Source organism: Cervus canadensis, chromosome 11, assembly GCF_019320065.1.
Source record: "Cervus canadensis isolate Bull #8, Minnesota chromosome 11, ASM1932006v1, whole genome shotgun sequence".
Taxonomy (NCBI): Eukaryota; Metazoa; Chordata; class Mammalia; order Artiodactyla; family Cervidae; genus Cervus; species Cervus canadensis.
In genome coordinates this window covers 1,958,486-1,980,483 of record NC_057396.1, presented here as the reverse complement: position 1 = coordinate 1,980,483, position 21,998 = coordinate 1,958,486, and the positions used below count along the sequence as shown (strand labels likewise).

Below are 21,998 nucleotides of genomic sequence, written 5' to 3'. Positions count from 1 at the left end.
TTACTTCACTTTTAAAGGAAAAGTTTTTCCTTCCTTTCTTTCTTTTTTTTTTTTTTAAGAATCTGCCCAAATTTTTGTTTTGTTCTGTTATTGTCTCATTATATATATATATATATATATATATATATATATATATATAAATCTTTATCATTTGCTCTCTTCTATTTCCTTAATGGTTCAGTATTTTTCTGACTTCTCAAGTTGAATACTTAGTTCATATGTTTTCCTTTCTTATTTTATATCTGTATGTGTATTTTATAACTTATGCTTATATATGCATACACTATGTGCATGTGTTTTTATTTCTAATTATGTAGAAATTTGTTGCAGTCTTTGTATTATTGGGTTTTTAATGTTATCATGCATTAGTCAGAGAAGAAAGTTTAACTCTGTATATTCTTTGATCATTGTGATGTGTTTTTGTATGTTTTGGGATCTTTGGTTCCACGTGGAGAAGTACAGAAATGTCTACATCACAAGTCTTTGTACTGTTAGTTAACCATTACAATTCAAATTTCAGTTAACCCTTATAATTGAAAACCTGTACAATTTCAGTCTCTCCTTTTTAGAGAGGTAGTGTGGTGCAGTGGTTAGCAATTCAGATTTCAGAACAAATCTGATTGCACTCAAATTCTGATGTGGCCACCTACTTTATGTGTCCCTTTAGGAACATCTCTTAAGCTCTATTTTCTTTTATTTCATTATTTGTAAAATAGAAGTATTAATAGTGATTACTTCATAATGCAGTTGTGAGGATTAAGGTAGTGACTTAAATATACAATATCTCTTACAATAATCAAAATCTTTCAAATAATTTTAACAAACAATAACAAATATTACTTATTATGGTAGTATTTGATATCCAGAGAATCATTTTATTTTGTAATGCAGTTCAGCATGTACTGAAATATCTATTCAGCATTCTGCATGTATGTAATTGAAGTGGTGCATCTTCTTAGTCAGTAGCTCAGATGACCATGTTGCCAAAATTCCTCTACTGACATTCACTTTCCAGAAATGTTAACATTTTCTTTCCCATTGCTGACATTTCCCACACTCTTAGCTGTTCTTTATCTAATAATGGCTGTCTTTCTATACAAGCACACCCAGTTATACCATCTTAAATCACAAGCCCAATTTATTTTAGACAATTACCAAGTGTTTGCTAAATAACAAAAATTTCCTGAAGCTTTGAAATCTGGAAAGAAAATCATCAACAAGAAAGCAAATTAATTTATGGATAAGAAGAAAGATGCACAGGTAATAACTTTCTGAAAAAAAAAAAATTAACTCGACCTGTGATGTTGGTTAAATAATAAATTAGAAAAATTATTCCAAATCATTCTAGTTGCAAGGTTTGATGAGTGATCAAAGGAGGAGGTGAGCCAGTTTGTGGTCCTTGTCTCCAGATGGGCACCATCTCCTTTCACCCTGCTGCTGAGAGCAAGTCATGACTAGTTCTCTTCACTCAATAAAGTGCAGGTATTATATGCAATACAACTAGAACATTCACTTTGCTTCTTCCACTTTATTTCCATCAATCCACCATTTTAATTGAAATTTTTTCTTAGAGGACCCCAAAGAACAGTTCATTTGTTTCCACTTTAATTGAAAGACAAAAGGTTAAACATGGATGCTGTGCTGATAAAAATGCTTCTTGAAGCTGACAAATGGTTAAATTTCCTGTGATTTTCTGGAGAAGAGAAAAAGAACAGAAAATCAACAAAGTAATCCCTGGAAGTCTTCAATCTAATCCTTACTGTGATTCTTTTTCTTATTTTCTTCCACATGCTTTTGCCATTCCCCCTACCTTCTATTGGTGACCTTTGTAGCTATTAACCAATAAGTAATCAGAGTGATCTTTGTAAAGTCTAAGTGAGATTATACCATTTTCCTGAATTTCACTCTGCCATTTCTCCCACTCACATTCTCTAGCCAGCTGTCTTTTTGCAGAATCTAAACAGCTTAAGCACGCATCTGCCTCAGGAGCTTATTTCCTGTTTCTGGTGTTGAGATGCATTTTCCACATAGAACTGTGAGGTTCACCCCACTACTCTATCCGTTCTGATTTCAAATCATTTCATCACTTCAAACCAGCCTTTCCAAAGTGATCTATCTATAACAGTACAGTGTCTATCATTTTGTGTCTCTTTAGCCTTTTTTATTTATTTATTTTCCCTTAGCTCATACCACTCTCCGATATATATCTACTTGCTTGTATATTTAGATTCTGTCTCCACTTACTACAGTATGAGCATTTTGAGAGCAAGGATCTCATTTATCTTGTTCACTGGTATATTCTAAGCATCTATAATAGAACTTAGAACATAGTAAGTGCTTGATAAATATTAGTCAAATAAATAATTAAACCCCCAAATGTGGTTCCATAGGGCTAATTAGAAACTAAAAGTTATTCTGCTGAAGTATCCATGGGTTTTTGTAACCAGAGTATCAGAAACCAGGAGTAGAAGATGGTAGGTAAATATTTCTAGCATTGAGATGAAGTTTATAATAAAATATAATCTTTTTTTAAACTTTATTTATTTTAATTGGAGGCTAATTATTTTGCAATATTGTGGTGATTTTTGCCATACACTGAGATGAATCAGCCATGAGTGTATAAGTGTCCCCCCATCTTGAACCACCCTCTCACTTCCCTCCCTACTCCACCCCTCTGAGTTGTCCCAGAGCACAAGCTTTGAGTGTTCTGCTTCATGTATTGAACTTACACTGGTCATCCTTTCTACCTATGGCAATGTACATGTTTCAATGCTATTCTCTCATATCATCCCACCCTTGCCTTCTCCCACAAAGACCAACTATCTGTTCTTTACAACTATGTCTCTTTTGCTGTCTTGCATCTAGGGTCATCGTTACCATCTTTCTAAATTCCATTTATATGCATTAACATACTGTTTTGGTGTTTCTTTTTATGACTTACTTCAGTCTGTATAATAGGATCCAGCTTCATCCACCTTATTAGAACTGACTCAAATGCATTCTTTTTCTTATCACTGAGTAATATTCCATTGTTTACATGTACCACAACTTGTTTATCCATTTTTCTGCCAATGGACATCTAGGTTGCTTCCATGTCCTATCTACTGTAAACAGTGTTGCAATGAACATTGGGGTACATGCCTTTTTCAATTTTGGTTTCTTCGGTCTGTGAGCCCAGCAGTGGGATTGCTGAGTCATGTGGCAGTTCTATTCCCTGTTTTTTGTTTTTTTTTTTCAAGGAATCGCGACACTGTTCTCCATATTGGCTGTGCTAGTTTGCATTCCCACTAACAGTGTAAGGTTCCCTTTTCTCCACACCCTTTCCAGTGTTTATTGTTTGTAGCCTTTTTTTGATGGCCATTCTGACTGGTGCAAGATGATACCTCATTGTGGTTTTGATTTGCATTTCTCTGATAATGAGTGATGTTGAGTGTCTTTTCATGTGTTCGTTAGCCATCTGTAAAGCTTCTTTGTAGAAATGTCTCTTTAGTTCTTTGGCCCATTTTTTGATTGGGTTGTTTATTTTTCTGGTATTGAGTTTCATGAACTGCTTGTATATTTTGGAGGTTAACTCTTTGTCAGTTGCCTCATTTGCTATTATTTTCTCCCACTCTGATGGCTGTCTTTTCACCTTGCTTATAGCTTCCTTTATTGTGCAAAAGCTTTTAAATTTATTTAGGTCCCATTTGTTTATTTTTATTTCCATTACTCTGGGAGGTGAGCCATAGAGGATATTGATGTGATTTATGTCAGAGAGTGCTCTGCCTATGTTTTCCTCTAAGAATTTTATAGTTTTTGGTCTTACATTTAGATCTTTAATCCATTTTGAGTTTATTTTTATGTATGGTGTTAGCAAGTGTCCTAGTTTCATTCTTTTACATGTGGTTTGTCAGTTTTCCCAGCACCATTTGTTAAAGAGTTTGTCTTTTCTTAATTGTATATTTTTGCCTCCTTTATCAAAGATAAGGTATCCAAAGATGGGTGGATTTATCTCTGGGATTTCTATTTTGTTCTATTGATCTATATTTCTGACTTTGTGCCAGTACCATATTGTCTTGATGCCTGTAGCTTTGTAGTATAGTATGAAGTCAGGCAGGTTGATTCTTCCAGTTCCATTCTTCTTTCTCAAGATTGCTTTGGCTACTTGAGGCTTTTTGGTGTTTCCATACAAACTGTGACATTATTTGTTCCATTTCTGTGAAAAATATCATTGGTAGCTTGATAGGGATTGCATTGAATTGGTTGATTGCTTCAGGTAGTATGCTCATTTTCACTATATTGATTCTTCCAATCTATAAACATGGTATATTTAGGTCATATCTGAATGGTGTAGTGGTTTCCCCTACTTTCTTCAGTTTAACTCTGAATGTTGCAATAAGAAGCTCATGATCTGAGCCACAGTCAACTCCTAGTCTTGTTTTTGCTGACTGCATAGAGCTTCTCCATCTTTGACTGCAAAGAACATAATCAATCTGATTTTGGTATTGACCATCTGGTGATATCCACGTGTAGAGTTGTCTCTTGTGTTGTTGGAAGAGTATGTTTTCTATGACCGGTGTGTTCTCTTGGCAAAACTCTTAGCCTTTGCCCTGCTTCGTTTTGTACTCCAAGGTCAAACTTGCCTGTTACTCTGGACTCCCTACTTTTGCATTCCAGTCCCCTATGATGAAAATGACATCTTGTTTTTGGTGTTAGTTCTAGAAGGCCTTGTAGGTCATCATAGAACCCTTCAACTTCAGCTTCTTTCACATTAGTGATTGGATTACTTTATAGACTTTGGCATAGACTTGGATTACTGTGATATTGAATTGTTTGCCTTGGAAGTATACAGAGATCATTCTATCATTTTTGTGATTGCACCCAATACTGGATTTTGGACTCCTTTTGTTTTCTATGAGAGGGGGATCCAGATGCATATATATAGAGTAAACAAATAACATATTGCCAAATTACATCAACAAGGAACACCAATTTACTAATTGACAACTAAAGCAATGAGCTGTCATTGGTCCTCACTATTAATATCACTTTCCTATTTCTTTTGCCTGCCAACAACATCTCTTGATACTTACTATTTTCAGTTGCCAGGAAAGAGGTAGAAATATCTTGTCATAGAAAGTCGTTCAACAGTGGGCATCTGAGCTTTAACATTTGGTTTTTCAAATGATTGTTGTACCTAAAAGCAAAAAGAGATTCTAGATGATACATATCTCTTATGCATCTCAGAAAATGTTTTGCAAAATAAGCCAAAGTTTTGTTTTTGTTTTTGTTTTTGAATGAAGGGTGCTCCTAGGATTGATGGAACCAAACCCTTGGGCATTTTAACTCCTTGTTGCTGCTATTCTACCTCTTAAATATAACACCCAATGTCAGAATAGCCTCTTTATCTCAAAATACATACCTCAGTCTCTCAGTCATGTCCAACTCTTGGTGGCCCCACAAAATTTTTGTCCATGGAATTTTCTAAGGGAGAATAGGGGAAGTGCTATTCCCTTCTCCAGGGGATCTTCCTGACCCAGGGATGGAACCTGGGTTTCCTACATTGCAAGCAGATTCTTTACCCTTTGAGCCATCAAGGCTCAAGCCCTATGCCTAAACTAAGCATTTTCAAATTTCATTTTCTCTACTTTCCATTTCTGATCTATAGATCTGATGATTAATTATCCATTGGTGTTTGTTCATGAGAACTGAACCTCAGAGATCCTCTATCTTCTACATCCAATCAGTCTAACTCTTCAATTTAATACTGTAGGGTTTTGTCCATAAGGTCTGAATGACGAGCAAGATTCACAGTTCCACCACTAAGTTGATCTTTGAAGCTTTTTTTTTTTTTTTTTATCCCCATAGACTGATCAGTGAAATTGTAATTACTTAGATCCACTATTTCTAATCTTTTTTGAGGAATTCCCTTGAAAATGTAATGTTTAAATCTTATTCTTTCAATAAGACTTAACTTTCTATGTTCCTATTCACTGAGACCCTGACTCACTTTATCTTACAATTTTCTTCAATTCATGAAAGATATATTCTTCTTTTCCCACAGAAGTATTATTATTGTCTGTGGATTTAGTTTAAAAACAACCACAGTTTCCCATGTTCATAATACCAGTAACTTTCTAACTGAAAAAGGAGGGACATTTATTCACACATTCATGCATGTATTTCTTCAATGACCATTAATTCCTACTTGCTAGCATATTGAGTATTGAATAAATCCCAGGCTTCATGAGCTTGCATTAAAGTAAGTAAATGAAGATAGCAAACACACAAATATATATTATCTGGGTGGTGGTAAGAGTTATGAAAAAAAAATAAATTAGGAAGGAGGGAGGAAATAGGGAATGTCCTGAGTGGGGAATGAGTATTGAGCCTTCCCTTCTGGGCCACTCTATTCGAAGAATTTTTTCACTTCTGTCTCTTTCAAACGTCTTTGCTGTTCAGTTTCTAAGTCATTGATATTCTTTGCAAGCTGTTCACATTTCCTAGGACCTTCTCTTCATGGATCCTACCACAATCTGTATCACACAATGTGTTTTTTGGAATATTTATTCAATACCCATCTCTCTCATAAGAAAGTAAGTTCTAGGTAGCCTTATATCACATGTGTCTCACTTACATCTTTGTCACAAAGATATAACCCATTACTAAGTAGACCACTATATATGTTTCATATATATATTTCATATATATATATATATATATATATTAATATAACACTATATATTAAATGGAGCAGTGAAAATTAATCCAATATGTTTTCCATTCTTTGAATTATAAGAACTTATAGCCCATAAGATACACGCTCATATTTTGTTATATTTTGTTCTTCTGTGGTGCATTAATGCAGTCTTTTTGTAAATCAGATATTAAATACCTAGATTAAAGAAACCAAGTGCTACTCTACTTTTGTGTGCCTGAAAAAATCTGTCATTGTCACTTGAAAGGCAAATAATATTTAAGTTTTCCTTAACAAATAAATGATTAGGAAAAAAGAAAAAAAGGTGAACTTACCTTCCTAAATACTTCCTCAAGATGACAGCACCAAGCATATTTTTGGAAGCATGTGATGAGTCGTGTAATGAAGAGAGAACCTTTTTTGATGTCTCTCCAGGACACATTATCTATGATGACAGGGAGTGGTAAGCCTTGGGCTGTGGTGTTCATAATTTTTTTTTTTTTACTTTTTTTTGTCTTTTAAAACAAAAATGTATCTTGTGAATTATCTTGACATATTTAGGGGAAGAACTTACAACCTTACATTAACTCATTTTCCAAAAGAAGTTCAACTAAAGAAGCAGATCATCACAACTGAAGTTCATTTCACGGCGATTGCATTGTCTTTTGGAGACTGACTCTCTACTATGTGACTTATGTTTATCCACTTGGCTTTGAAAAGAGACTTGAGAGATGATTGTAATTATCCTATTTTACAGAGGAAGGAATACAGGTTCAGAAGGAAGAATTTCCTCATAATCATACAGGTGGTTGTTTACAGATTATAAACCATGATGTCTTTCACAATATAGGGAACAAAATAAATGAATAGATCTAATGAAACTTTTGTAAGGGAGGAATATGCTTTTGGTATATCAGATAACAGATAGTGGTATAGATAGTGGTATATACTTATCTCCCTAACTCATTAAACTATATACATTAAACATGTAGAGCTTTTTGTATGTTAATTATGCCTCCATAAAGTGATGAGTTATTAAAATTTTCAAGTTAGAGATGCTCAGATATAAGGCCTCTCAAGATGATTATGTGAAGTTTAAAAAATAAGTGCTGTTCCCTTACTAATAATAAGCCCCATTTTATCATTTTCTTCTTCTTTTAAAAGGACATGCACCTACTTGCTAGTGCATGCTTATGGTGCTACTCTAAGAAGCGCAGATGAGAATTAATAGAGAACATAAGTTGGAGTTGATAATTTTTAAGAAAGGGCAGTCAGTCCTTAGATCCATAAAAACTATACTCAAAATGTTAAATGGATTTAATAGAAAACTGAATCAATAATCTGTTTTTAACTAGTGTGATGGTAAAGGGATTATCTCTTATTATATTATGTTTTAATGGTTACTATACCTTTGGCTGTAAAGTAAAACAGATAATCAAAATCATTTTTTAAAAGTGAAGAAAAAGTAAAATATATTGACAGTATTCAAAATTTGTATCAAATCATTGCTACTAATTTTTTTTTTTAATCATTCAGAGATAGCCTTAGACCCACAAACCCCTGTCTGCAACTGAGAGACACATACGTGGCGTTGAGGAACAGAAGGCAATGAAGTCCTTCTCCACGTGGGTCTTGTAAACAGCGTCTTCTTCCAGGTTCTCGGGTGGCAGGGAAAAGCTGTCCACCAGGGCTGCTGGGGAGTCACTGACCCACAGTTCCCCACGGTTTGCTGTAGAGACATCAACTTCCTTCACACTGTGTGTCTCCCTCAGTGTAACTACTGCAATTACCTCATTATTTTACAATGCTTACTCCAACTAGTTTTATACACAGAAGTACACACACAAATACACAAATGTGAGTGCGTCTCCACCCAGCACTGCTTCTTCCTTATGTCATTGAGCAATATGCCAATTAAGAGTGAAAACATGGTAAAACTGGAGGAATGCATTTGCTGAGAATAACAAAGGAGTTAAAGCCTTACCTGCATAATCTCAGAGCATATTTATCATTTTATAGCTAAATTATTTCTACATTTCATCTTTAAAAACTGCTCTAAAAGTTAAAATGGTGATTGGGAGTCAGAAAAAAAAAAAGAAGAAAACAAAAAAAATTCCCTGAAATCCCAAGTTTTCTCATCTCCCAAGTTATTTTCATTTCAATAATCTAAGAGGAAAAAAAGAAAAATATATTGCTATTATATAATATCCTGACTTTCAAATGAAGTTCCTCTCAAGCCAGAGAACATTAAAATGTCTGTAAAACATTTACAAGCAAAGCAATCATTTAAATTATTTCATTCCAAAGTTAGAATATTTGTGTCTAATTTTTTTGAGGATTCTAGTGATCTCCTTCATCACTTAGTTTGGATTAAATTTATCAGCTAATTTATCAGAAATTTATCAGCTAACAATAATTTGTTATCAATTTGTTATCAGCTAATAACAATTTGTTATCAGATAACAAATTTATCAGCTGGTCTCATGAGACCAGCTGCCTAAATGGAATTTCCTAATAATTCAATTTAGTTTAAGATTGTTTCACCTAGAAATAAAACATGTATTACAAACACCTTTATGATCTTTATGAACTTTGGATTCTTCATCTCACAACTCACCACCTCTGCAGGCCTGGACAATGATGACTTTAGGTTTGTCCTTTAGACTGAGGCAATTACGGTTGTTGAATATCCGGAAGATGGTGTCATAAGGTAGCACATCTGGTTTTCCAACACTGTGCATAGTCCCGCAGATCCCATCCAGGATGCCATGAGACATGAACACCAAGAATGTACTGTCTGAGGATTTGTGCTCTTCACGTGCAGCAAATTTCCACAGCACTGATTCCATGTCCTGAAAAGACCACAAAGTCTTACTTCAATAGGACAAGCATTATAATTAAACTGACCTCCTATTTATTATGATCAGTATAAGAAATGTCTGTAACATTTCAGTCACAGTGTCTTTACATAGTGGATGTTCAAAGATAATTTTATTTTTGTTTCTATAATGGATCAGTAGACTCAAATTTTGCTCCTGATATAACCTGTTCTCTTAATACATTTTACGTTTGTTTATTGTCACTACATACTTTCCCTTTCAACTGTTTCCTTTCTCTCATTACTTAATAAGAAACTTGAATATAAACATATCATACCATTTTCCTTCTAAAACACTCCCCATCATACTTAAAATAAAATAAAACTTCTGACATGAGTGTACTTCTCCTGACGTTCTTCCTCCCCCTCTGGTTATACAGATCTCTTCCTACTATTCATGTAATAGTTTCATATTCAGTTCAGACTTTTCACCTATAGTCATGCCTTCTTGGAATATATTTCATTCACATCTTTCTAGAGTTATCTTATTTCTGACAGTCATGTGTCAGAGCCCATATTATCTCCTCAAAGATGTTTTTCTTGGTCATGATTGTGAAACATTATTATTTATTATTATGTTATCAGTAAAACAATCAAACATTATTACTCCTCATTCATCAATGTATTCTTTTGTTTCCTTTTTCCTTTTCACTTTCTTTTCAATCTTAAAGACATACAGATACATCAAATCTCTGAAATGTTCTGTTTTGCTGATGGCTTGATCATTCCCTGTCGCCCAGCAAGTTAACCTACATCAGTGTGAGCTGGGAACCTTCTGTCTCGTTTACTGACCCATCCCCCATGCCAGCATAGCCCCTGGCAGAGTCAGGATTCAGCATGTATGTGACTGCTGTGAATAGCAGCTCACTCCTGCTAGCATTCTTTACTCCAGAATTTTCTGGGAAATACTAGGGCTGAATATCGATCTTCACACTTCGGAATTGTGTGGGTATACATGCCCATCAGGTGTTTTTTTTTTTTTTTTCGGGTTTTATGGAATTAAGGATGTTTGAAACTCTAAAGCAACACAGATTTCACCTGTCTTAATATTTACTTTACAACACACATTCACACACTTAGACATACACATGCACATAAATGAGACCTATGGTTGTTAAAGCATTTGCTTAGTATTATAAAGTTCCCTAGTTAGTAGGAGGATATGTGTCAGGGTGGGTGAGGGACCCTTACACTGGCTGTGAGTTTTTCTTCCACTTCCACAGTGTAGCCAAGACCCTCAAGCAGCTCCGTCATTCCAAGGATGTCAAGGGCAGCACCATCCCTGGGAGGCAGATGATCAAATTCTGTATTGCATATGATGAGAGCCAGACGAGTGCGGTCCTTTCTCTGCTTTATTGGATAGATCTATAGGAAATTGATATGCAATGAGTTTTGTTTACCAAAATCTCTCTTAAACTTTCATATACCAATCATTGTTGCTTTTAAGGGCTTGCATAATTGTCCCCTCTCCTATCCCGTACCAGAAGACACTGCCCTTCCTCTCTCTTACTAATGGATTAAATTGACAATAGAAAAAAATTCAAATTGAAAGTGAATTATCTTTGAAAAGCCCAGAACAGGATCCAAAACATATTTGTGATGGTTACTCAAGAATCTTGAGGAGACTAGAACAACTCCTACCCTCTCCTTCTTGCCTTTCTTCTACACCTAGTCAAATCTTTCTTAACATTCAAGATTCAGGTCAAATTGTATAAAGACTAGGAGATATTTGCCATTGGCTCCAGCTGAAAATAAATACACCAAAGATCATTTGCCTTAGGTAACATTATTTTGATACTATTTTTAACACTAACTTATTATGTTTTGCACATGTTAACATTTTTTAACTAGATTGCAACTGATTATTACTCAGCCATGTTATTTCATAAATATTTTGATTATATGACTACAGCTAAAATTCTAATAAATCCCAAATATATTTGACAACAAATAAATGAAAAAATGAGAGACATATTTTATCATAGGGGAAGATAATTTGAATTTTTGTGAGGCCATGTGATTTCCTCCTACTCAAAGTATTTATAAACAAAATTATCACTGTCCCCACCCTGCTGTTCGGTAATGACTGCTTTAAGAAATTGTGTAATTAGTGAAAGCAGTTGTTTCTCTTCCTCCCTCTCATGTACAGAACACAGCACCTCTCCAGCCCTTTCTTTACACAGTTTCAGGAACTCTTCATGAGGGCAAAGCTTGAGGGTAGCTGCAGATCCTGCTGACTCGTCTGGTCCAGCCACAGTTTCCTCAGGAGCTGCAGGATACATCACATGATATAATTGGTGATATCTGTCCCTGTGACCCAGTTATCACCCAAGAAAACTGACAGGGGACAGTCTGGGGAAAAGATTTTAACACATTGGGTCATAGAAGATAGATGTATTATCACTGGGAAAGAAGGGAGAAATACTTGGTAGTAAGAGCAGAGCTACTAACAAATGCAATAACAGATTATGATATTGTGAAAAAAATAACCTTGATGATTTGGGGTCAAATAACTTTGTTCCTTACTGAACAAAACAATTTTATTTTTCAGATAGTTTTATTCTAAGGTATTGCTTATCTATGTGAACTTTCTGTTGTCTCTGAGCAAGAGCACATTGAGTAAATATTCATCAGTGTTATCTATTATAAATACAATTGAATCACATGTGCAATTTTAAATTTTCTAATGCCCACATTAAATAAGAATAGTATCAATTAATTTAAAAAATTTAACATATCAAAAATATCATTATTTTAATGTGTTACTAGACACAATTTATGCACATAAAAACTAAGTCCAACATCTCAAGTTCATTCCTACTTCACACCCCCAAATACTTAAAGGAATCTTGAATCTTGCATCACCCTGGTATTATTTTTTTTCAATCTCTCATGAATTCTTAACCTTTCCAGAGAAAATGAGCTTCAAGGATTCCTCATCAAGCTGTGAATTCAACTATTTAAAAGAGAAATGCTGTCTATTAACCATAGTACTGTACCCAGTGTCAAAAGGACAAATTTGTCAGAGATTCTACATTCTACATACTCTGAATGCTTTGCCTCCAAATGCTGAATAACCAGCACTAGGTTTTCAACCCATATGAGGAAATAACTTCTCCTTCTTGGAAATATTTGTTTCTGACTCATTCTGCCTTAATCCCTTGAGAAATGTAATATTTTCTGAAACTGGTTGGCCTCATTTGACTAAGATTGTGCAAGAGACTGGGAAAGTCCAAAGCCCTTCCTTTGAGAGGGGAGGAAACTTCCTCATAAGCAAAAACCGGAAAAGAAGTTTATCAAGAACTAATATAACAGGGTTTTTGTCTATGAAAGGAATAAACCTCTATGTTCATTTACATGAACTAATCAAAATTTTCTTATTAATTTACATTAGAAACCCAATATAATCTTCTATAATTTTTTTCATTTATTTTTTCCATTACTTTTTCAATAATATTTTTATAAGTGTCTTTCTAAAATAGTATGTGAAAAATATAAGCTCTGGAGATGCAGCAAATAGTAAGTCTTTAAGGGTACCAAAGTCTCTGAACATTTGTTTTTGTAGATTATATGACACATAATCTACCTATTTCAGAAGATTCTACCAATGTGAAGATGTTTGGCGTCCTGGGATAGTCTCTGGCCAGAAGGTATGTTTTGTCATTGAAAGTCTCCTGTTTTCAGGTAATTTACAGGTTTGATGTCCTCTCAAATTTAGCAAATGTCATCTCCTATTGGCCATTATGTGTCTATGTATAGATGCAGCATTTACAAATAAAACTGAAAATTAGATTTTCTTATATCTAATAGGAAAATTAGCATGAATCATTTCAATACAGCATAATAAATATAGTGTAGCCTGTGGTCCAAAGGGAGTGCCCATGGGCCTGACAGAACAGCAAAAAAAAAAAAAAAAAAGAGGAGTTTAGATAAAAAAATTTAATATCTCAGTTTTATCTGTTATCTAATGGTGTGCTCAGGAAATCTCTTAAACTGAAACAAAAATAAAGATACTGATACTAGATAAGACAAGGCCATCTCCCTGGGCAAGTTAGGAATTTGAATAATTATCTTCCTGACTAAATAGCAGTTCTTGGCACACAGTCTGTGTGAAAGTGAAAGTGTTAGTCACTCAGTTGTGTCGACTCTTTACTACCCCATGGACTGTAGCCCACAAGGCTCCTCTGTCCATGGAATTCTCCAGGAAACAAAATTGGAGTGGGTAGCCATTCTCTTCTCCAGGGGATCTTCCTGATCCAGGGATCAAACCCAGGTCTCCCACATTGCAGACAGATTAAGATAAGATAAAATAAAACAAAATAGGAGATAATTCAACAAATGGAATTCAGAATTGAAGTAATGGGAACTTCAAGATGAATTTAGCAATTGCAGGATCCAGAACAAATCTTCGACTGAAATAGTATATCCTATCAGAAGAGTCCGTGGCAGGCAGGAGGCAAGTATAGACCTATTTGTTAAAACAAATAGCTTGGATTCTTCCTATCTCCCACCCCATTTCCTCAGTACTATGCTAAGAACCCTCCATGCCCCAAAGGCCTAATACCCTAATATTGCACATTCTAATTGCCCAACTTACCCAACTTCCTGACCTAGACCAGGGTACTCTAGGTGTCCTCGGACTCTTCTGGAGGTTCCATGTACAGATAGAACTCAGGGGACTACTGGATACTTCATGAAAGGGTCTGCACCTGCCTCCTGCCTGCCATGGATTCTGTTGACAGGTTATTTCAATTTAAGATTCATTCTTGTTTCTGGGATTGCTAAAATAATTTTGAAGTTCCCATTACTTCAATTCTGATTCCTATTTGTTGAATTATCTCTGATTGTGTGTTGTCTTATTTTATCTTATATTTTCTTTTCTTTTCCATCCTGGCTTAGTACAGGATATTGAGTATAGTTCCCTGTGCTGTACAGTAGGTTCTTGTTTATCCATTCTATATGTAATGGTTTGCATCTACTAACTCCAAAATCCCCATCAATGCTTCTCCCACACCTCTCTCCCTTGGAAACTACAAGTCTTCTCTCTGATATTGTTTCTAAATCCAAATTATTTTTATCCCATCCCAGTTTAAGAGAAAGTAATAAACTTGCACAAGGACCAACTTAAATAATAACATCTTGGATATCTATTAGACCAGCATGTACTTCCTGCTGGTGGTAGTGTCCCTTCTACATAGAGAAAGGCTTATTAAAAATACTTAGTTGCTGTAGTGAGGTCTCTATAATTGTGTGGCATTTTGTTTACTACAGCTTACTATTATTGATAAGCTCCAGTATTCTTGGCTGGAGTTTCAGGTTAAATTATAACAAATTGAGTCCATCACTGGGGAACTTGGACCTGAGGATATTTAGACTCTAGTGATGTTTAGAAGTCAATTAAAGTGAAGTTTTGAAAGAGGTTAAGATATTGGACACTTTATAGACATTCTCCTAATCATATTTTGTAAACTCATAGGAATACATAAGCGTTGTAAAGGTATAAATATTATAAGCTAGAGAATAATTATGATAACTACTATCATTGCATGCATGCATCCAACTTTTATTATATGCCTTATGATATGCTTTATATATATGCTATATCCTTGGTACTCTGCTAGGAGCTATTATTCATTGGTGAAAAAAAAAAGTTGTGAACTGGATTAAGAAACTCAGAGGATTGTAGTCTTACTTAATGAGATAGGAGATAGAAGTGGAACAGATCTGATGGGGAGAATTAAGTATTTCATTTTTTATATCTTAGCTTTGTGAAGTCAATAGAGCAGTAAAGTGGAAATGTTGAATATGAAGCTAGAGCTAGGCATACCTGGAGCTCAGAGCTAGAATATTATGAATTGTCATCCCATACCTGTCATTATGTTCCTGGCCTTACAAAATCTGTGACAAAGTTAGTGAAATTTTTCCCATTTCACAGGATGCTCATATTGATGCTTATGGAGGATAAGAAACTTGAATGAAGACAAATAGTGTCCAAAGTGACAGAAACCTAAGTTCAGGCTCAGATAGTCCTTATTATAAAGTCTCTGTAGCTATCTCAATGAACAACCTAAACAGAAGACTCAGTTTCTCAGCTAATTGGAAATTGGATGCCCTCCCCAAAGTGACAAAGTGGCCTCTAAAAGGGCAATGATAGATTTAATTAAAATTATACATTAGTAATAGGAGGATGAGGGAACTATAGACTACAGTGGAACAGTCTTAGAGTCAAGTAGATTCTGAAAAAATTAAGATCTCCCTTGTAAAGAATTCTAGTCTTACCTTTTATACTGGTGGAATTTTTGTCTATGTTTAGGAAAGTTTGAACAAAGACTTGACCTGCCTCTTGGTTTTTCTGTCGTATAGAATCAACCAAGACTCGGGCTTTGTCTTGAAGTTTGGCATCATAAATTTTTTTCTTCTCCTCTTCCTCCAACTTCAGGACATTTTTTTCCACGAAGTCATCCAAAAGGCCAGAAATGAGTTCTTTGCCCAAAGATTCCAACATCTTAAGTGGGTTTTTGTTGTGTTTGTATTCTGTTAGAAATACAAAGCTTCAACTTGATCTCTTCTCAAAAAATCCAGAATTGAAAACAATGTGGTGGTTGATCTTTCAATATTATAGATCAGCCTGACACCAGGTTAATTTATTACTGTCTGGGATAATTTGAATTTTTGTGGGGAAATAAAGAAGTCAAATTATTAAATATTTTGTTGTAACATCATAGATATTATTTGATCATGTAATGTATGGGAAGACAAGATATCTCACCAATCCTTAATTAAACCTACAAAAGAGTTATACAGTCCATCTAGAAATAAAGATAGCCTTGACACAAAATGAGATAGTCTAAAAAAATTCACCAAGACATTGAACAAGAACTTTGGCCCAGAAGCATCAGCCTCATTGTCTATCTTCAAGTATTCTTTCAATAAATGTTTACTGGACAACTTTTATGAGAAAGAAACATGGAAATTAACAAAACATGAATAAAAATTTACCTAATATCTGTTCATTTTTTAATAACTAACATCTCTTAAAAGATAAGTATAAAGCAATATAAAATATTATTTACAAGTATACTAAGTAATTTATAAGTGTTAATATGATAGACACTCACAATCATCCAGAGAGATGGTTAATACTTTCCCTATTTTACAGATCATTTAAATAAAATGCTGGATCACATTTCTGTTCTTATGCCATATTCTATAAATTTAGCCATAGCATAGCTTCAGTAAGTACAATTGATATTCAGTAAGTCCTACTGGTCTCAAGTGCTTCATATGACTCTTCTCAACGTTAATAAAAATTTCATGTAACAGATATATTAAAATTTCCATTATATGGTAAAAGAAACAAGCACAGAGCAGTTAGTTAAATATTTGACCAAAACTGTGTGAAGAGTGCGCCATGTTTAGTAAGAGGGCAGGGAGGGATTCAAACTCAGAGGTTCAGAATCCAGAATCACCACTCTTAAGTCATCAAGCTACTTTGCATGATACTTGGTAAAGTGAAAGCAAAAGTCGCTCAGTCCTGTGCGGTGCCCAACTCTTGGCAACCCCATGGACTGTACAGTCCATGGAATTCTCCAGGCCAGAATATTGTAGTGGGCAGCCTTTCCCTTCTCCAGGGGATCCTCCCAACCCAGGATCGAACTTGGTAAAGAGGTATTTAAGAGAATAGAAAGATATTCAGGGACTCAGAAAAGATTGGACACATTTCTTGAGGTGAGGGCACAAAAGGCTGTTTCTCAGAAAAAGTCACAGAAGCATTGGTCTTAAAGTACAGCAGACACGTCACAACAGAGAATTTGAAGAATTACAAACAACATACAATTAATGTATGAGATGTTTACTCTGATGGGATTCTATTTCATTTATTTCTGCCCTCAACAAGGTTGAAAGTTGACTGAATGATTGGTACTAGGAGAAACATGGCAAACGATTAAAGTTTTGTATAATTTTGGCATTACATCCTCTTATTATCTACATGTATCATGGCTTCAGTTATTAGCTTTAAATAATTAATTATTTAAATAAATAATTTCTGAATTTATAGATCAGTCCAAAGATGGATCTCAATATTAAGGCTCATATAGTCATTTTATCTCTTCATATCACAAACTCATAAACAACTTTTAAAAGCTGAACTGCTCGTTTTTTGTCACCTGCTTCATTCCCTATCAGTCAGTCAGACAGTTCAGTCTCTCAGTCATGTCCGACTCTTTGTGACCCCATGAATCGCAGCATGCCAGGCCTCCCTGTACGTCACCAGCTCCCGGAGTTTACTCAAACCCATGCCCATCGAGTTGGTGATGCCATCCAGCCATCTCATCCTCTGTCATCCCCTTCTGCTCCTGCCCCCAATCCCTCTCAGCATCAGGGTCTTTTCCAATGAGTCAACTCTTCGCATGAGGTGGCCAAAGTATTGGAGTTTCAGCTTCAGCATCAGTCCGTCCAATGAACACCCAGGACTGATCTCCTTTAGGATGGACTGGTGAATCTCCTTGCAGTCCAAGTGACTCTCAAGAGTCTTCTCCAACACCACAGTTCAAAAGCATCAATTTTCTGACACTCAACTTTCTTCACAGTCCAACTCTCACATCCATACATGACTTCTGGAAAAACTATAGCCTTGACTAGATGGACCTTTGTTGGCAAAGTAATGTCTCTGCTTTTTAATATGCTATCTAGGTTGGTCATAACCTTCCTTCCAAGGAGTAAGCGTCTTTTAATTTCATGGCTGCAATCACCATCTGCAGTGATTTTGGAGCCCAGAAAAACAAAGTCTGACACTGCTTCCAATGTTACCCCATCTATTTGCCACGAAGTGATGGGACCAGATGCCATGATCTTAGTTTTCTGAATGTTGAGCTTTAAGCCAACTTTTTCACTCTCCTCTTTCACTTTCATCTAGAGGCTTTTTAGTTCCTCTTCAGTTTCTGCCATAAGGGTGGTGGTGTCTGCATATCTGAGGTTACTGATATTTCTCCCAGCAATACGTACTAGTAAATTATATCTTACAGTCAATTACACCAACTCAGTAAAAACTGGTGATATTGAACCTCTTCTACCATCTATATTTTATTTTCCATTTCACATCAAACTGTATTGATTATATGTGCTAAATATTTGCAGAATCTGACTGCTTTTCCTTTTCTAATAGTTCAGTACTCCAGTTCTGACCAATATCTTTTCTTTTTTAATTACTCTAAGAATCAGATAAGTCTATTCTTGTACCTTTCTAATCATTTCTTCACAATGATGCAGAGTCAGTGTTCTAAAATCTTTTGAATATACTTCACTGTGAAATGTCTCAGCTTAATGTAATCTAGGGCTTTCCTGGTGGCTCAGAGGTTAAAGTGTCTGCCTGCAATGTGGGAGACCTGGGTTCGATCCCTGGGTCGGAAAGGTCCCCTGGAGAAGGAAATGGCAACCCACTCCAGAATTCTGGCCTGGAGAATCCCATGGACGGAGGAGCCTGGTTAGCTACATTCGTCCATGGGGTCACAGAGAGTCGGACAGACTGAGCGCCTTCCCTTACTGTGATCTAGGTCTTCTCGCTCAGCCTCATCCTCTGCTACCACACCCACCTTGCTCATTATACTTTGAACACTTTGCTCTTCATTCAGGTTCTAGGAAGTGATGTACAGTTTCTCACACCCGACATTCCTTATTCTTTTCTTTTTATCTTCAAGTCTCAAATGACATGCCATTTCCTCTTAGAAATGCTCCCTAATGCTTAAGACCAGACCGAGCGTCAGAGCTATATGCTCCCAGAGAGACTTGTTTCAACCTAAGGTAGCATTTTTTTCCCTTATAGTTAACTAGTTAACAATGGCAACCAAACTCTTTAGTGTATTGTATCCCTCCACTAGTTTTTATCTACTACTTTTCAGTTTCTCATGTCTGTTTTCTAATGATGTCCTGATTCCAATTCAGTAACCAGTGAAGTCATCCTGCCTAGCTAAAAATGCAGCCATGAGCCTGAATTTAAAATACTACTCCCCAGCCCAATGCTGTATTACTGTCCTGAAGAAGACACTAAGAAGATACTAGAAAACAGTCAATTCTCACATTTTAGGAGCTTAAATTAAATGTGTGAAATGAGACAGAAACCTGGAAATAATTACACGACAGGGAAAATGAAAGAAATAAAGAAACACAGTAGCAAGAAAGTATGAGTGGGGTGAATGCAATAAAAATTTTTTAAGGAAACTGAAATTTTGCTTTAGAGAGATTAATGAAAGGGTGAATACATATTAATATATTCTGAAAAGTAGGAAAACCTGCCTGACAGGTTCAGACATTTTTGTTTGTTTGTTTTAATGGTAGTAAGAATCATTGCAATTTCTTGAGTGAGAAAATCTCACTAAGTTTAGATATCTAGAGCATAAGAAAGATAATGATCTATTCTTTCCTAACAATGCTAATCTGAAGACAAGCCTGATGCAGATACATAAGAATCATTTGTAGATCTTTAAAATATTATAAATTACAGCCTATTCATGATTGAGTAATTTAAGGTTAGGGAGGGGGAAATAATCTAAATTTGTTAATGTCTACAGATTATTTAGATTTATTGTAAAGTTTAGAAATCATTGATTTAATTGAACCTCTTCCTTTACAAATGAAGAAAATGAAGCAAAGAAATGATTTAAAATGCTTGAATATTAGCTGCATAAATAGCATAAATAATAGCTGCATAAATAGACTCCATTTCTTATGCCCTCCAGCTCCTGTGTGTAAGATATGTGACCTGAAAGCAGTATGCGAGATGGATTGGAAGATTAAATTCTGGAGAGAAGGAGACCAGTTAAAAACTGTGATATCAGTCCAAGAAATAGTATGCTAGAGTAGCTAGCCCCAGAGCTAGAAAGGAGGAAAAAATGGAATCACTTAATAAAGACCAAGAGCATAATTCAAAACAGGAGATGGTAAGGGAGGGTGGGAATTCAAAGACTCACTTATCTGATCATGGAGAGAGTTTTATGAAATCAAGAGGAAGCCTAGAAGATATCATAATGCATTTAAGAATTTTCAAAGTTTTCTCACATATAAAAACGTACTGTATTTTTCTTTACCCACCCTTCATTTTGATTATCAGAAGGTGTAAGAAAAGAATTAACTGCTTCCTGGCTCTGAGCTATGTGTAGATCATACTCTGCTTCAGTCTCTGAGGCAGAGTTCCCCAACTTAAGTTATACACAACTAACATGAAGAATTTAACTTTCACAGAATCGGCTCACTTCCCTTTTGTATATTTCTGTCACAGAGCAATTAATAAAGTGTTTTCTAAGACTCAAATGTCTGACCCTTAGCTAGGAAAAAGACCCCTACTCACCAGCCATAGATAATAGGCTTAGTATCTTCCTACTGCCTTGAAGGAGCACAATCTCGAAAATGAAAGTTACTGGGCATTTCCTTAGTACAGGAGGCTGAGACTTCTAACCACAGATTGGGAAGTTCCTGTTCAGAACTTCCGGGTTCACTGTCGGGAAATCCCCTGTAGTCAGCAAATGAATTTCCAAATCCTTTGGGAAGAAATGTTTATTCATTTTGGATGAAAAAAATTGAAATGACAAGACACTTTCTGACCTATGTTGGCACCTCTGGTTTTTTTTGTGTTTTTTGTTTGTTTGTTTGTTTGTTTTTGTTTTTCCCTTTCCTCACTCTCCTACACCTTGTTTTCTTTGTTCTCTCTCAGATATCTCAGTGTTTAAAGGACTTAAAACTAACAAGTCTCATTTTGTTTCAGGATAAGGGTTATCTGAATAACTTTTGCTTCTTTTTTAACTGTGCTAATAATGGCAATATCATCTCCTCTCTGTCTTCCTGTCATTTTAAACATTTATTGGAAATAAGTTCTGAATACTTGTCTTCATTTAATGCTTTTCTTTTACTGCCTAAGCTTCCGTAACATTTAATTTTTACTGAAAGTGACAGTTCCTCTTTTTGTTATATTCTGAACAAAGACCGACCATAGAAACACTGTCAAGATGTAGTACAATGATCCCTGTGATAATACAAAAGAGATCGATTCAGTTAGTGAAAGAAAAAAAAAATGTGACATGCTCAACTTTGAAGATTTTTAAAAGGTCAGAAATTCTAGGTCCATCCATGTTGCTGCAAATCATACTACAGAAATAAGTCAGATAAGAAAAATAAATATCATATGATAGCACTTATATTTGGAATTGAAAGAAAGTGGTACAAATGAACTTTTTTATGAAACAGATGCAGAAAATAACCTTTTTTTTTTTTTTTTTTTTTAATAAACTTATGTTTACCAAAAGCAAGCAAGGGGAGGCAAAAATTAGGAGATTGAGATGAACATACATATAACTATACATAAAATAGATAACTAATAAAAACCTTCTTTTAGCACAGGGAACTCTATTCAATATTCTATAATAACCTATGTGGGAAAATAATCTAAAAAGA

At 35.2% G+C, this 21,998-nt stretch overlaps 1 protein-coding gene across 2 annotated transcripts; it reads right to left on the bottom strand.

Moving 5' to 3' along the window:
• Positions 1 to 854: 854 nt before the first annotated feature.
• Positions 855 to 21,002, bottom strand: LOC122449950 (caspase-13). 2 transcript variants are annotated; one of them, XM_043482072.1, is made up of 9 exons: positions 20,899 to 21,002; positions 15,834 to 16,088; positions 11,714 to 11,823; positions 10,746 to 10,919; positions 9,294 to 9,528; positions 8,262 to 8,405; positions 7,012 to 7,121; positions 5,073 to 5,176; positions 855 to 1,693 (listed from the first exon to the last, which is right to left on the bottom strand). In XM_043482072.1, exons 1-8 carry the CDS (start codon positions 20,903 to 20,905, stop codon positions 5,078 to 5,080), a joined length of 1,134 nt encoding a protein of 377 aa, XP_043338007.1. In that variant the 5' UTR covers positions 20,906 to 21,002; the 3' UTR covers positions 855 to 1,693; positions 5,073 to 5,077. The 2 variants fall into 2 exon arrangements, with proteins under 2 accessions (XP_043338007.1, XP_043338008.1); XM_043482073.1 differs by lacking the exon at positions 15,834 to 16,088 and having other exon boundaries at positions 20,899 to 20,992.
• Between the last annotated feature and the right edge of the window lie 996 nt (positions 21,003 to 21,998).

Bases quoted from the DNA above. Each gene is read 5' to 3' on its own strand.
- LOC122449950 (XM_043482072.1), bottom strand. The intron at 11,824-15,833 runs GTAAGACTAGAA...TGTATCCTGCAG, and splicing joins AAATTCCACCAGTATAAAAG to CTCCTGAGGAAACTGTGGCT. The intron at 5,177-7,011 runs GTAAGTTCACCT...TTTTGCTTTTAG, and splicing joins TTGAGGAAGTATTTAGGAAG to GTACAACAATCATTTGAAAA.